This window comes from Nerophis lumbriciformis, linkage group LG24 (assembly GCF_033978685.3).
Source record: "Nerophis lumbriciformis linkage group LG24, RoL_Nlum_v2.1, whole genome shotgun sequence".
Lineage (NCBI taxonomy): Eukaryota > Metazoa > Chordata > Actinopteri > Syngnathiformes > Syngnathidae > Nerophis > Nerophis lumbriciformis.
The window spans coordinates 23,493,643-23,508,441 of record NC_084571.2 but is presented as its reverse complement, the minus strand read 5'-3'; the positions used below and the strand labels follow the sequence as shown (position 1 = coordinate 23,508,441).

General features: G+C 37.1%; 1 protein-coding gene across 4 annotated transcripts in view; it reads left to right on the top strand.

Moving 5' to 3' along the window:
• LOC133620373 (transducin-like enhancer protein 4) overlaps positions 1–12,203 on the top strand; it is a 107,905-nt gene extending 95,702 nt beyond the window's left edge. For all 4 annotated transcript variants that reach the window (XM_061981827.1, XM_061981828.1, XM_061981826.1 and 1 more), the window contains 4 exons: positions 2,965–3,112; positions 3,196–3,346; positions 3,427–3,503; positions 11,823–12,203. In XM_061981827.1, the coding sequence (XP_061837811.1) occupies positions 2,965–3,112; positions 3,196–3,346; positions 3,427–3,503; positions 11,823–11,930 (484 nt within the window). In that variant the 3' untranslated portion in view covers positions 11,931–12,203. The remainder of the gene's footprint in view (positions 1–2,964; positions 3,113–3,195; positions 3,347–3,426; positions 3,504–11,822) is intronic.
• The last annotated feature ends 2,596 nt before the right edge of the window (positions 12,204–14,799 follow it).

The window sequence follows — 14,799 nt, the reverse complement described above, 5'->3', positions numbered from 1 at the left end:
CAGTTACAAACATTCATTCACATTCTTCTTTCCTTAATGGATCTAAACTTTACCGCTGCCACCCCAAAATCAAAGTTCTCTGGCTGACGAGGACCATTGACACATCTCATCTCTGCATATTTTACTAGAAAACCCTTATAGGCATTACATATATCAAAACCAAGGACCCACTGTGCTGTTTATTTGTTGAAATACCTTTTTTAGAGTAAATATCTACCCAAACGACCACTTTGCTGCTGCCAAAAATGTATTTGAAGGGTATTTCAACAAGTACAGTAAGTACTTTATTTTGATATATGTAATGCTCATAAGGGTATTTTAGTAAAATATGCGTGTGTAAATATGCGATGTGTAAATATCAAAATATTACGTTGAATCACTTTTTGTCAGGCAATATTACATTTGATGAAAATTTTACATAAATGAATACATCCAAACACTTTATAAATATTTATTATGTGCATAAATAAGTAACAGTTACAATTGTATGTATCTTCCAAACAAGACAGAGGTTTTATCACGCCAACATCGGACTAACAACAGTCCTTTAAATCTCATTAATACCACAGAAAAGGCAAACGATCAGTTTCCAGACACAATAAAGGCTTAAATAATGTCAAACACGTAGCGTTACAATAACCACATAGATAAAGTGTTTGTCTTACACCTAGTAATCCGCTGTGGACAGACGAAGCCAAGCAATGCAGGTTAATAAGCGAGCGGTGCGCGCTCCCGTTAAGAAAATACATTTTTGGCAGGCAATCACATTTTGGCATAACACCGGCAAATATAATCAAAACAAAACACCGGCGGAAAGCGATATTCGATAAAAAAAACAAAGCAAACCGGAGTTTTGACGCGGAGAAGGCAGGGTCGGTAAAAACAATAAAATAAATGTGCGTCCCGGCGACGCGCAGACTTCCGGAAATGCACATCTTTTCTGATTTCAATACGTAAAAAGAAACAAAAAGTGCGTTAACGCAATAATTGCAGTGTTTATGACACAAATTTTAAACTCCACTGTTTTCTTGGCTATAATGTGTCTACTTACCTGTTGCTGAGAAGTCACCACTTTGGTTCACCTTCATTATAGTTAGCATGTTTCATTCCAGCCGATGCATTTAATAGGGGTGTCACTTCCTATATGATACGGATATTGGAGCTTTTATTTTGTTATTTTGTCGCGTGGAAAGTTAGAGAAGGCCTGATCAGGTGAAATTAGTCAAACAGAGAACAATAGTAGGTATGAAAAACACTAACATTTATTATTAACTGTCATGGAATTATGCTGTCTTTGAATTAAAGTGGAATGGTAATTAGTTTTTTGGCGATTCATTAAGTTAAGCTTATGACTCGGTCTGCAGCTATCAATTGTTTTAGTAATCGAGGAATCTATATGTTTGTTCGATTCAGCTAATAAAAGAAGATTACCACTAGAGAAACTAGTGGAAAATAAACAAATATTTTCTGCACATCGTCAACATTGAAACTGCCCTTTTTAACATGTGTGCAATATTAGCGGCCTTGTGCAAACAGCGTCCACGCCCGAATATTTAAAGTTGCGGGCACTCCATGCGGTCCAGATGTTATCAATTGTTACTGGTTACATTCGATGATTGATTAATAGAAAAATCTAATCAATTAAATGTTTCGGTCCTACTCATGACACAGTAAATGGATTGATGCAGACACATTTGTTACTGGATACTTTGTAATACACTTCTGCCTTGGATACTTTGTATGTGTAAGTAATATGCAACTATAATTATTTGATACTTGTTTATATTGACAGATGTGCTGTGCTCAGCCCTCCCCATTCAATGAATGGGGAGGGCTGGGCAATATGGCTAAAAACTGTATGACAATAAAAGTGTTTTATGTCGGTCGATATCGATAAATATTGATATTTTTATGACCTATCGAAAATAAAGACTAGGAGGATATTAAATGTAAACATTGTTATTTCAAATTTAACTTTCCTCTGATTATAATCTATATAGCCATCAAGCCAGAAAGGAAAGAAAATGTCAACACAACCATGGGAAACACTCAATCAATGTAAAATAAAGTGTAACAAAATAGTCCAAGGTGTGAAAATGTAAACATAGAGAAACCTGAGAAGAACTACGGGCTTAATGCCAGGAAGTTAGAGCTGCGCTCTAAAGGGTGAACGCGGCAAAAGGTATTCTGGTAATACCGGTATTGGTGGGGAAGAGCGCCTTGCATCATTCACAGACCACATTGTCTCGGCAACGGTCTGTTTGAAAAAATCCCAAAAAACTGCCATACTGTCAAGGTGACTTTTCCTGTTTTATTCACAATTTCTTAATTTTTACTTTCTCTTCTCACTTCATGTAAAGAATCGACAGTGAGACAACAATAGAGATACTGTTACCTGATTGGCTGTGAGCGTGTCACTCCCACTGATCAGTGATCCCATCCTACGTTGCTCGGTTACCAGAGAGCGAGTGTCTGTTCATGCAACCAACCTTGCTTCGCCACTTCCCCTTTCTACTGACATTAAAACAAAATCGTTATTTTTAACATATTTTTTATTGATATCGATGTCTATCGTGATATATATCGCTATCATTTTATCGCCCAACCCTATCAGTGAAGGACACGTACCACAAATAACTAGCTTGTGTGGCATTATTGTGTGCTTAGCTGTTGTGTAGCTTCTAGTAGCCTATAGCCTAGCATGTTTACCTTTTGTAAATGACTAAAATTGAAGAAAAGACCAACCTCTTGTGCTTATTGGAGAACATTTAAACACACATGACTGTTTGTATGGGACATTTTAGATGCAAGCTGTTATAATCCGCTACTAGTTATTTCGCTGATATCAGCCCAATATCAATATCGAATCTGGACAGCCCTACTTATTATTTTTACTGAAGGGGCCTTTGAAGATGACCTTTTTCCCTCAGTTTGCATGAAATAAAGCTTCATGTTCTTCTACAGGCAGTTCCAGGGCCACACGGACGGAGCGAGCTGCATAGACATCTCCAATGATGGCACCAAGCTTTGGACGGGAGGTCTGGACAACACCGTCCGCTCCTGGGATCTCCGAGAGGGCCGGCAGCTGCAGCAGCATGACTTCACCTCACAGGTACGCTCTCGCGGTCCGCTTCTTCAGCCAGACTCCCGCAGGAAAGGTAAGATGAAGATAATGGTTCTGGACTGCGATTGCAGATCTTTTCGCTGGGCTACTGTCCAACTGGCGAGTGGTTGGCGGTGGGGATGGAGAACAGCAACGTGGAGGTCCTGCACGTCTCCAAACCTGACAAGTACCAGCTTCACCTTCATGAAAGCTGCGTGCTGTCGCTTCGTTTTGCTCACTGCGGTGGGTCAACATTGTCTGCTCGTGTTTTCTCTCACTTCTTTGGCCGGTTGTCGGCTCATTGACTGCACTGTCATATGCAGGAAAGTGGTTCGTCAGCACAGGAAAAGACAATCTGCTTAACGCATGGAGAACCCCGTATGGAGCCAGCATATTCCAGGTAAGTGTGGATTGCAAGATTGTGTATCGGTAGAAAGGATGGCAATTCACCCCGATTCTCGCTTCTCTGCATTGGCTTCCTGTTCATTTTGAATTTATTTTAAAATGTTGCTCTTTGTTCTTAAAGCTTTGAATGGACTGGCCCCAAAGTACATCACAGACCTCATCTTCAACATTGAGGTCCGAGGGCCAGTTCCAACTTGTGGGGCCTAAAACGAGGGGAGACAGGGCCTTCTCTGTTTTTGGCCCTAAACTTTGGAATGTTCTGCCCTAGGGTTGTACGGTATACCGGTACTAGTATAGTATCGCGGTACTATTGAATCAAAAACGGTACTATACTCCGTTTGAAAAGTACCGGTTCCCAGGCATGATGGTGCGTCGTGACTTTGCTTTTTTTTACGAGCAGAGGAGCATGTTCGGCAGCGCACAATCACAAAGTACTTACAAGTAGACACAGTGTGGAGACAGAAAAGGGAAAATGGACGCATTTTGGCCTAAAAACTGATAATAAAGGTAAAGATATAACACTGAAACGCCCTCAGGAAGAGGTGCTTTAAGACATGGCTAGCTAGCGAGCAGCTAACATCCATATGCAGTCGGCAGTGTTTTAGCTAATTCTAAATCACTAATCCTCGGCTCCATGGCGACGAATAAAGTGAGTTTCTTACAAGTACCATTATCACTGCAGGACGAGGAATAGCTGAACATGCTTCACTACACACCTTAGGAGGATACAATAGCTCACCGGCGTCACCGCTAACAAAAGCTAGTGCGCCTGAATGTAAACAAATGCCATGGGTAGATCTACATCTAACATCCACTGTAATGATATCAAGTACAAGAGCGTATCTAGTTGATACTACTATGATTACATCCATATTTTTTATCCTCACAAAATCTTTTTTCCTTTTTTAAAAATGTATATTATGTTTATAAACTCAGGAAATACGTCCCTGGACACATGAGGACTTTGAATATAGTTGAATAGTAACTGCTTGGTATTGGATCGATACCTAAATTTGTGGTATCATTCAAAACTAATGTAAAGTATCCAAACAACAGAAGAATAAGTGATTATTTAATTTGAACAGAAGTGTAGATAGAACATGTTGAAACAGAAAGTAACCAGATATTAACAGTAAATGAACAAGCGGATTAATAATAAATTTTTACAGCTTGTCCCTCGTAATTTTGACAAAATAATAGGTAGATAAATGACACAATATGTTACTGCATATGTCAGCAGACAAATTATGAGTCTTTGTTTGTTTACTTACTACTAAAAGACAAGTTGTGTCCTAAAGCAGAAATACAAATTCTGTATTTCTACAAAATACAAAATCTGGCAAGACACCAACACATTGCAAGCATTTTTTTTTAAATCTCAGGGCATTCAATCAATCACAACTGGACTGTTTGGTTTGTCTTAGAGTATGTTTTGCCGCTCACCCGAGTAGGCTTCATCAGTTTGTGCGCTTAGACCAGGGGTCGGCAACCCGCGGCTCCGGAGCCGCATGCGGCTCTTTGATCAGTCTGATGCGGCTCAGCTGCATACTTGCCGACCCTCCCGATTTTCCCGGGAGATTTCCGTGTTTCTCGCAGAAAATTCCGGGATTAATATTCTCAGATTTTCACCCTAACAATAATAATAAGGACGTGCCATGATGGTACAGCATTTAGCGCCCTCTACAATCTGTATTAACAGCGTGCCAGCCCAGCCTTTTGTTGTATTCATCTTCTACTTGCACACGCAAGTGACAGCAAGGCATACTTGGTCAACAGCCACACAGGTTACACTGACGGTGGCCATATAAAACAACTTTAAGACTCTTACTAATAATGCGCCACACTTTGAACCAAAACCAAACAAGAATGACAAACACATTTCGGGAGAACATTTGCACCTTAACACAACATAAACACAACAGAACAAATACCCAAAATCCCGTGCAGCCCTAACTCTTCCGGGCTACATTATACACCCCTGCTACCACCAAACCCCGCCCCCACCCATCCGTGCGTTGGTTAAGGTGGGCGGGGTTTGGTAGCGGGGGTGTATAATGTAACCCGGAAAAGTTAGGGCTGCATGGGATTCTGGGTATTTGTTCTGTTGTGTTTATGTTGTGTTACGGTGCAGATGTTCTCCCGAAATGTGTTTGTCATTCTTGTTTGATGTGGGTTCACACTGTGGCGCATTATTAGTAAGAGTGTTAAAGTTTTTTATAACGCCACCGTCAGTGTAACTTGTGTGGTTGTTGACCAAGTATGACTTGCTGTCACTTAAGTGAGCAAGCAGAAGCTCCATACAACATGTGGCTGGACCGGCACGCTGGTTGTAGTGGGCGCTAAATGCTGTACCATCACGGCACGTTCGAGGGAACAGTTGCCCTGGAATCCGTAGTATGCCGGTAAAGTCGGGAGGGTTGACAAGTATGACGCTGTCAAGCGCCATTCATATAAAACTTGCGGGCCGCACTAACATTCAGTTTTCATATTAAGGTGTGGACCGCGTGTCTGAGACCCTTGGTTTATACATAGCACAAAGCAAAAAAAACAACTTTGTATGCAGTGTTATTTCATTTTAAATTTCAAAAGATTTTTGTGCCTCCCATTGTTTTCTTTAATTTGTGAAACTGGTCAAAATGGCTCTTTGAGTGGTAAAGGTTGCCGACCCCTGTCTTAGACGTACATTGGTCAGATCTAGTCTATGAACAGTGGCTGGTGCTAAAACCCAAAATATTTAAGCTCCAAAACCAGGAGGGTGTGCCTGGGCAAGGATGGTTTTGCCCTATGGAAGCTAGAAAAACAACTGTTTTGATGCAAACAAACAATCCTAACTGTCAAAGTCAACGACAGTTGTTAAAGTGTAATTTCCCCTTGTTAGCATTAAGGTATTGTGTGGTAGAACGATCGCTGTGGATCGACTACTATCAGTCCAAAATAGTCGTAATCCCCCACGTAAGCATTCCATTCAGTTGTAAACAAATGGCATTCTGGTCCTACTCGGATGTGAGGCGCAACATCTTCTAAGACAAACCAAACAGTCCAGTTGCCATCGATTGAATGCCCTGAGATGACAATGACCTGATGAATGAGAAAAATGTTTTATATCCATTAAAAACTTGTTGGTCCTTTTTGTGTTGAGCTGTTTAAAAAAGCATAATGTTACAAAAAAAGCAAATTAATTGTCCACTCATGGCATTAAAACCTGTAAATGATCTGTCTCGGGTACACTTGCTATTGGTGAAAAAGTATAGCTTTCTGCGATTATCGCGATTAATTTTGAGTTAACGATGAACAATGCAAATATTTTGAATTGACTTTGAACAATACGATTATTTTGGGTTAACTATGAACAATGCGATTTTTTTGAGGTAACTCTGAACAATGCTATTATTTTGAGTTAACTATGAACAATGCGATTATCGTGATTATTTTGAGTTCACTATGAACAAAGTGATTATTTTGATTTAAGTATGAACAATGCGATTCTTTTGAGTTAACTACGAACAATGCGATTATCGCGATTCATTTTGAGTTAACTATGAACAATGCGAGTATCGAGACTATTTTGAGTTAACTATGAACAATGCGATTATCGCGATTATTTTGAGTTAACTATGAACAATGCAATTATCGCGATTATTTTGAGTCAACTATGAACAATACGATTATCACAATTATTTTGAGTTAACTATGAACAATGCGATTATTTTGAGTTAAATATGAACAATGCAATTATTTTGAGTTAACTGAACAATGCGATTATATTGAGTTAACTATGAACAGCGCAATTATTTTGAGTCAACTATGAACAACGCAATTATTTTGAGTTAACGATGAACAATGCGATTATTTTGAGTTAAATATGAACAATGCAATTATTTTGAGTTAACTATGAACAGCGCAATTAATTTGAGTCAACTATGAACAACGCAATTATTTTGAGTTAACGATGAACAATGCGATCATTTTGAGTTAACTATGAACAATGCAATTACCTGAATTATTTCGAGTTAACTTTGAACACTGCGATTATCGCGATTATTTTGAGTTAACTATGAACAATGCGATTATCGCGATTATTTTGAGTTAACTATGAACAATGCGATTATATTGAGTTAAATATGAACAGCGCAATTATTTTGAGTCAACTATGAACAACGCAATTATTTTGAGTTAACGATGAACAATGCGATCATTTTGAGTTAACTGAACAATGCAATTATCTGAAGTATTTCGAGTTAACTATGAACACTGTGATTATGGCGATTATTTTGAGTTAACTATGAACAATGCTATTATCGCGATTATTTTGAGTTAACGATGAACAATGCGATCATTTTGAGTTAACTATGAACAATGCAATTATCTGAATTATTTCGAGTTAACTATGAACACTGCGATCATCGCGATTATTTTTGAGTTAACTATGAACAATGCGATTATCGCGATTATTTTGAGTTAACTATGAACAATGCGATTATTTTGAGTTAAATATGAACAGCGCAATTATTTTGAGTCAACTATGAACAACGCAATTATTTTGAGTTAACGATGAACAATGCGATCATTTTGAGTTAACTATGAACAATGCAATTAGCTGAATTATTTCGAGTTAACTATGAACACTGCGATTATCGCGATTATTTTGAGTTAACTATGAACAATGCTATTATCGCGATTATTTTGAGTTAACTATGAACAACGCAATTATTTTGAGTTAACTATGAACATTAGGATTATTTTGAGTTAACTATGAACAACGCGATTATTTTGAGTTAACTATGAACAACTCAATTATTTTGAGTTGACCATGAACAATGGGATTATTTTGAGTTAACTATGAACAATGCGATTATTTTGAGTTAACTATGAACAATGCAATTATTTTGAGTTAACTATGAACAGCGCGATTATTTTGAGTTGACTATGAACAACGCGATTATTTTGAGTTGACTATGAACAATGCGATTATTTTGAGTTAACTATGAACAATGCATTTATTTTGAGTTAACTATGAACAACACGATTATTTTGAGTTGACTATGAACAATGCGATTATTTTGAGTTAACTATGAACAACGCGATTATTTTGAGTTGACGATGAACAACGCAATTATTTTGAGTTAACGATGAACAATGCTATCATTTTGAGTTAACTATGAACAATGCAATTATCTGAATTATTTCGAGTTAACTATGAACACTGCGATTATCGCGATTATTTTGAGTTAACTATGAACAATGTGATTATCGTGATTATTTTGAGTTAACTATGAACAATGCGATTATTTTGAGTTAAATATGAACAGCGCAATTATTTGAGTCAACTATGAACAACGCAATTATTTTGAGTTAACGATGAACAATGCGATCATTTTGAGTTAACTATGAACAATGCAATTATCTGAATTATTTCGAGTTAACTATGAACACTGCGATTATCGCGATTATTTTGAGTTAACTATGAACAATGCGATTATCGCGATTATTTTGAGTTAACTATGAACAATGCGATTATATTGAGCACCGCAATTATTTTGAGTTGACTATGAACAATGCGATTATTTTGAGTTAACTATGAACAATTCGATTATGGTGATTATTTTGAGTTAACTATGAACAATGCGATTATTTTGAGTTAACTACGAACAATGCGATTATCGCGATTCATTTTGAGTTAACTTTGAACAATGCGAATATCGCGATTCATTTTGAGTTAACTATGAACAATGCGATTATCGCGATTATTTTGAGTTAAATATGGACAATGCGATTATCACGATTATTTTGAGTTAACTATGAACAATGCGATAATTTTTGAGTTAACTATGAATAATGCAATTATTTTGAGTTAACTATGAACAATGCGATTGTATTGAGTTAACTATGAACAGCGCAATTATTTTGAGTTAACTATGAACAACGCAATTATTTTGAGTTAACGATGAACAATGCGATCATTTTGAGTTAACTATGAACAATGCAATTATCGGGATTATTTCGAGTTAATTATGAACACTGCAATTATTGCGATTATTTTGAGTTAACTATGCACAATGCGATTATCGAGATTATTTTGAGTTAACTATGAACAACGCAATTATTTTGAGTTAACTATAAACAATGGGATTATTTTGAGTTAACTATGAACAACGCGATTATTTTGAGTTAACCATGAACAATGGGATTATTTAAAATTAACTTTGAACAATGCGAATATTTTGAGTTACCTATGAACAATACAATTATTTTGAGTTAACTATAAACAATGGGATTATTTCGAGTTAACTATGAACAATGCGATTATCGTGATTATTTTGAGTTAACTATGAACAATGCGTTTATTTTGAGTTAACTATGAACAATGCGAATATTTTAAGTTAACTATAAACAACGCAATTATCGTGATTATTTCGAGTTAACTATGAACAACGCGATTATTTTGAGTTAACCATGAACAATGGGATTATTTTGAGTTACCTATGAACAATGCAATTATTTTGAATTAACTATGAACAATGCGATTATTGCGATTAATTTTGAGTTAACTTTGAACAATGTGATTATCGCGATTAATTTTGGGTTAACTATGAACAATGCGATTATCGCGATTAGTTTGAGTTAACTATGAACAATGCGATCATTTTGAGTTAACTATGAACAATGCGATTATTTTGAGTAACTAAGAACAACGCAATTATTTTGAGTTAACAATGAACAATGCGATCATTTTGAGTTAACTATGAACAATGCAATTATCGGGATTATTTTGAGTTAACTATGAACACTGCAATTATCGCGAATATTTTGAGTTAACTATGAACAATGCGATTATGTTGAGTTAACTATGAACAATGCAATTATCGTGATTATTTTGAGTTAACTATGAACAACGCGATTATTTTGAGTTGACTATGAACAACGCGATTATTTTGAGTTGACTATGAACAATGCGATTATTTTGAGTTAACTATGAACAACACGATTATTTTGATTTGACTATGAACAACGGGATTATTTTGAGTTGACTATGAACAATGCGGTTATTTTGAGTTAACTATGAACAATGCGATTATCGTGATTATTTTGAGTTAACTATGAACAATGCGTTTATTTTGGGTTAACTATGAACAATGCGATTAATTTGAGTTAACTATGAACAATGCAATTATCGTGATTATTTCGAGTTAACTATGAACAATGCGATTATCGCGATTATTTTGAGTTAACTATGAACAACGCAAATATTTTGAGTTAACTATGAACAATGGGATTATTTTGAGTTAACTATGAACAACGTAATTATTTTGAGTTAACCATGAACAATGGGATTATTTTGAGCTAACTATGAACAATGCGATTATTTTGAGTTAACTATGAACAATGCAATTATTTTGAGTCAACTATGAACAATGCGATTATTTTGAGTTGACTATGAACAACGCGATTATTTTGAGTTAACTATGAACAATGCGATTATCGTGATTATTTCGAGTTAACTATGAACAATGCGATTACTGTGATTATTTTGAGTTAACTATGAACAATGCGTTTATTTTGAGTTAACTATGAACAATGCGATTATCGCGATTAATTTTGAGTTAAGTATGAACAATGCGTTTATTTTGAGTTAACTATAAACAATAAGATTATTTTGAGTTAACTATGAACAATGCGATTACTGTGATTATTTCGAGTTAACTATGAACAATGGGATTATTTTGAGTTAACTGTGAACAATGCGATTATCGTAATTAGTTCGAGTTAACTATTAACAATGGGATTATCGCAAATATTTTGAGTTAACTATGAACAATGCGATTATCGGGATTATTTTGAGTTAACTATGAACAACGCAATTATTTTGAGTTAACTATGAACAATGGGATTATTTTGAGTTAACTATGAACAATGCGATTATTTTGAGTTAACTATGAACAATGCAATTATTTTGAGTTAACTATGAACATTGGGACTATTTTTAGTTAACTATGAACAATGGGATTATTTTGAGTTAATTATGAACAATGCAATTATTTTGAGTTAACTATGAACAACGCGATTATTTTGAGTTAATTATGAACAATGTGATTATCGTGATTATTTTGAGTTAACTATGAACAATTCGATTATCGTGATTATTTCGAGTTAACTATGAACAATGCGATTATCACGATTAAATATTTGAATCATTTGACGGCCGTAATAACATGATTCATTGAAAAGCGATGCAGACCTACTGTAACACATGCAACTGATTGTTTTCTGCACATGAAGGATTTCCACACTGACATGTTTTCCTCCTCCCTGACAGTCCAAGGAGTCTTCGTCAGTGCTGAGCTGCGACATCTCCGTGGATGACAAGTACATCGTGACGGGCTCGGGAGACAAGAAAGCCACTGTCTATGAGGTCATATACTAAGGGAGGGGGCGAAGTCATCCCATCCAAGGCACTGTTCAATACCGTATTTAAGTACTTTTTTTAAAAGCTGCTCCTCACCAAGCAGCAATGTTTTGTTTATTTAACGAGTGAATGTCAATATCCACTGAGCAAATATTGTTAACTTATTTTCCAAACTCTGCTTTTTGAATTCCTGAAAGTGCGGCCTGTTTGTTTGTTGCGTTCTTGCCTTTTCTCGCTTGAAGGAGGCAAACATCAACATAAACAAATATAAATACACACAGATGACCTGTTTTTTGTATTTGTGTCATCATTGTGAGTAGGAATTACTGTGTGAATGTCTACCTCTTGGCCGTATAACAAGTCTGTCCTCAATGTCCTCATAACTGATTTGCCTTTACACGTCTTCTTGTTGCAACTTCCTGCTTAATGACCCAGCGGCTCTCCTCCGACAGCTGCGATTCGTTACTCGTCTCAGACGTGTAGACAACAACAACAACAACACTGTGCCTTTACGCTTTTCTCTTCAACTGAAGGATGTTTCTGTTACTTTTTGCAAACTAAAGTCACTATAAAATATAGTTTTGCATGTGCAACATTATAGTTATATAGGGACGGCGTGGCGAAGTTGGTAGAGTGGCCGTGCCAGCAATCGGAGTGTTGCTGGTTACTGGGGTTCAATCCCCACCTTCTACCATCCTAGTCACGTCCGTTATGTCCTTGGGCAAGACACTTCACCCCTTGCTCCTGATGGCTGCTGGTTAGCGCCTTGCATGGCAGCTCCCGCCATCAGTGTGTGAATGTGTGTGTGAATGGGTGAATGTGGTAATACTGTCAAAGCGCTTTGAGTACCTTGAAGGTAGAAAAGCGCTATACAAGTATAACCCATTTATCATTTATTTATTTAGTTACTAATGAGTGCTAAACACGTACAGTACAGTGAAACCTTGATTTACCAACTTACCCTAAATTCCAGACAATAAGCCGCTACTTTTTTCCTACGCTTTGAACCCAGCGGCTTATAAAATGGCGCGGCTAATTGACAGCCATAATAGAAATAGTTTTCATTAAACACGTGCACTTGAAGGATGTGTTATTGTGCTTTGATGCCATCTTTTGAACGAGTTATCTTGCTGCAAGTGCTGCTGGGTGAATTTGAAATCCTGCTGTTTAAAGTTTTTAACCGGAAGTACAAGTGCCGTTCTGTCGTCTAGTCCTCCATAGCGGTTCTACTTGTATGGATTCTTCATTCATCACGCCAAGCAACGTTTGTAAGTTTTGCAATATAACTACAACAATGTCTGTAGGAGTGTTTTCATGCATATGTGCATGTGCTGTTGTAATGTGATGAAGCTAGCTTTGTTAGTGTTAGCTAATATGCTATCATGATTATGAGTGTCTGTGTTAGTACAAAACCCAAAACCAGTGAAGTTGGCACGTTGTCCATCCATCCATCCATTTTCTACCGCTTGTCCCGTTTGGGGTCGCGGGGGTGCTGGAGCCTATCTCAGCTACAAACGGGCGGAAGGCGGGGTACACCCTGGACAAGTCGCCACCTCATCACAGGGCCAACACAGATAGACAGACAACATTCACACTCACATTCACACACTAGGGCCAATTTAGTGTTGCCAATCAACCTATCCCCAGGTGCATGTCTTTGGAGGTGGGAGGAAGCCGGAGTACCCGGAGGGAACCCACGCAGTCACGGGGAGAACATGCAAACTCCACACAGAAAGATCCCGAGCCCGGGATTGAACCCAGGACTGCTCAGGACCTTCGTATTGTGAGGCACATGCACTAACCCCTGTGGTTGGCACGTTGTGTAAATGGTAAATAGAAACAGAATACAATGATTTGTAAATCCTTTTCAACTTATATTCAATTGAATAGACTGCAAAGACAAGATATTTAATGTTCCAACTGAGAAACTTAATTTCTTTTTGCCAATAATCATTAACTTAGAATTTAGTGGCAGCAACACATTGCAAAAACGTTGGCACAGGGGCATGTTTACCGCTGTGTTACATGGCCTTTCCTTTTAACACTCAGTAAACGTTTGGGAACCGAGGAGACCAATTTTTGAAGCTTTTCAGGTGGAATTCTTTCCCATTCTTGCTTGATGTACAGCTTAAGTTGTTCAGCAGTCCGGGGTCTCCGTTGTGGTATTTTAGGCTTCATATTGCGCCACACATTTTCAATTGGAGACAGGTCTGGACTACAGGCAGGCCAGTCTAGTACCCGCACTCTTTTACTATGAAGCCACGCTGTTGTAACACGTGCAGAATGTGGCTTGGCATTGTCTTGCTGAAATAAGCAGGGGCGTCCATGAAAAATACGTTGCTTGGATGGCGACAGCTTTTTTGAAACATGTTGCAGGCATCAAATTGCAAATGAGCTAATATTTGCAACAACAAAAAAAAGTTTACCAGTTCGAACGTTAAGTATATTGTCTTTGCAGTCTATTCAATTGAATATAAGTTGAAAAGGATTTGCAAATCATTGTATTCTGTTTTTATTTACCATTTACACAACGTGCCAACTTCACTGGTTTTGGGTTTTGTAGTATTGACTTACAATGGGATTCTTTTTGTATTGTTTCAGTTAGGTAAATTCACCAATTAGTCTGTTTAACTGATTGGAGAGTTAGCTTCCGCAGCCAGTAGGTCCATGACGATGACCTCTGTTTTGTTTGATCGGCCATGTTACAGACACCGTTTAGAAACAATTAAGGTGTGTAAATAAACATTTACAACATTTTTCAATCTAAATAACTTAATTTACAACATATATATATCTGCGGCTTATAGTCCAGTGTGGCTAATATATGGAATTAAAAAAAAGTCACAAAATTTAGTTGGAAAAATACGGTAATTGGTTTTTGATCAGT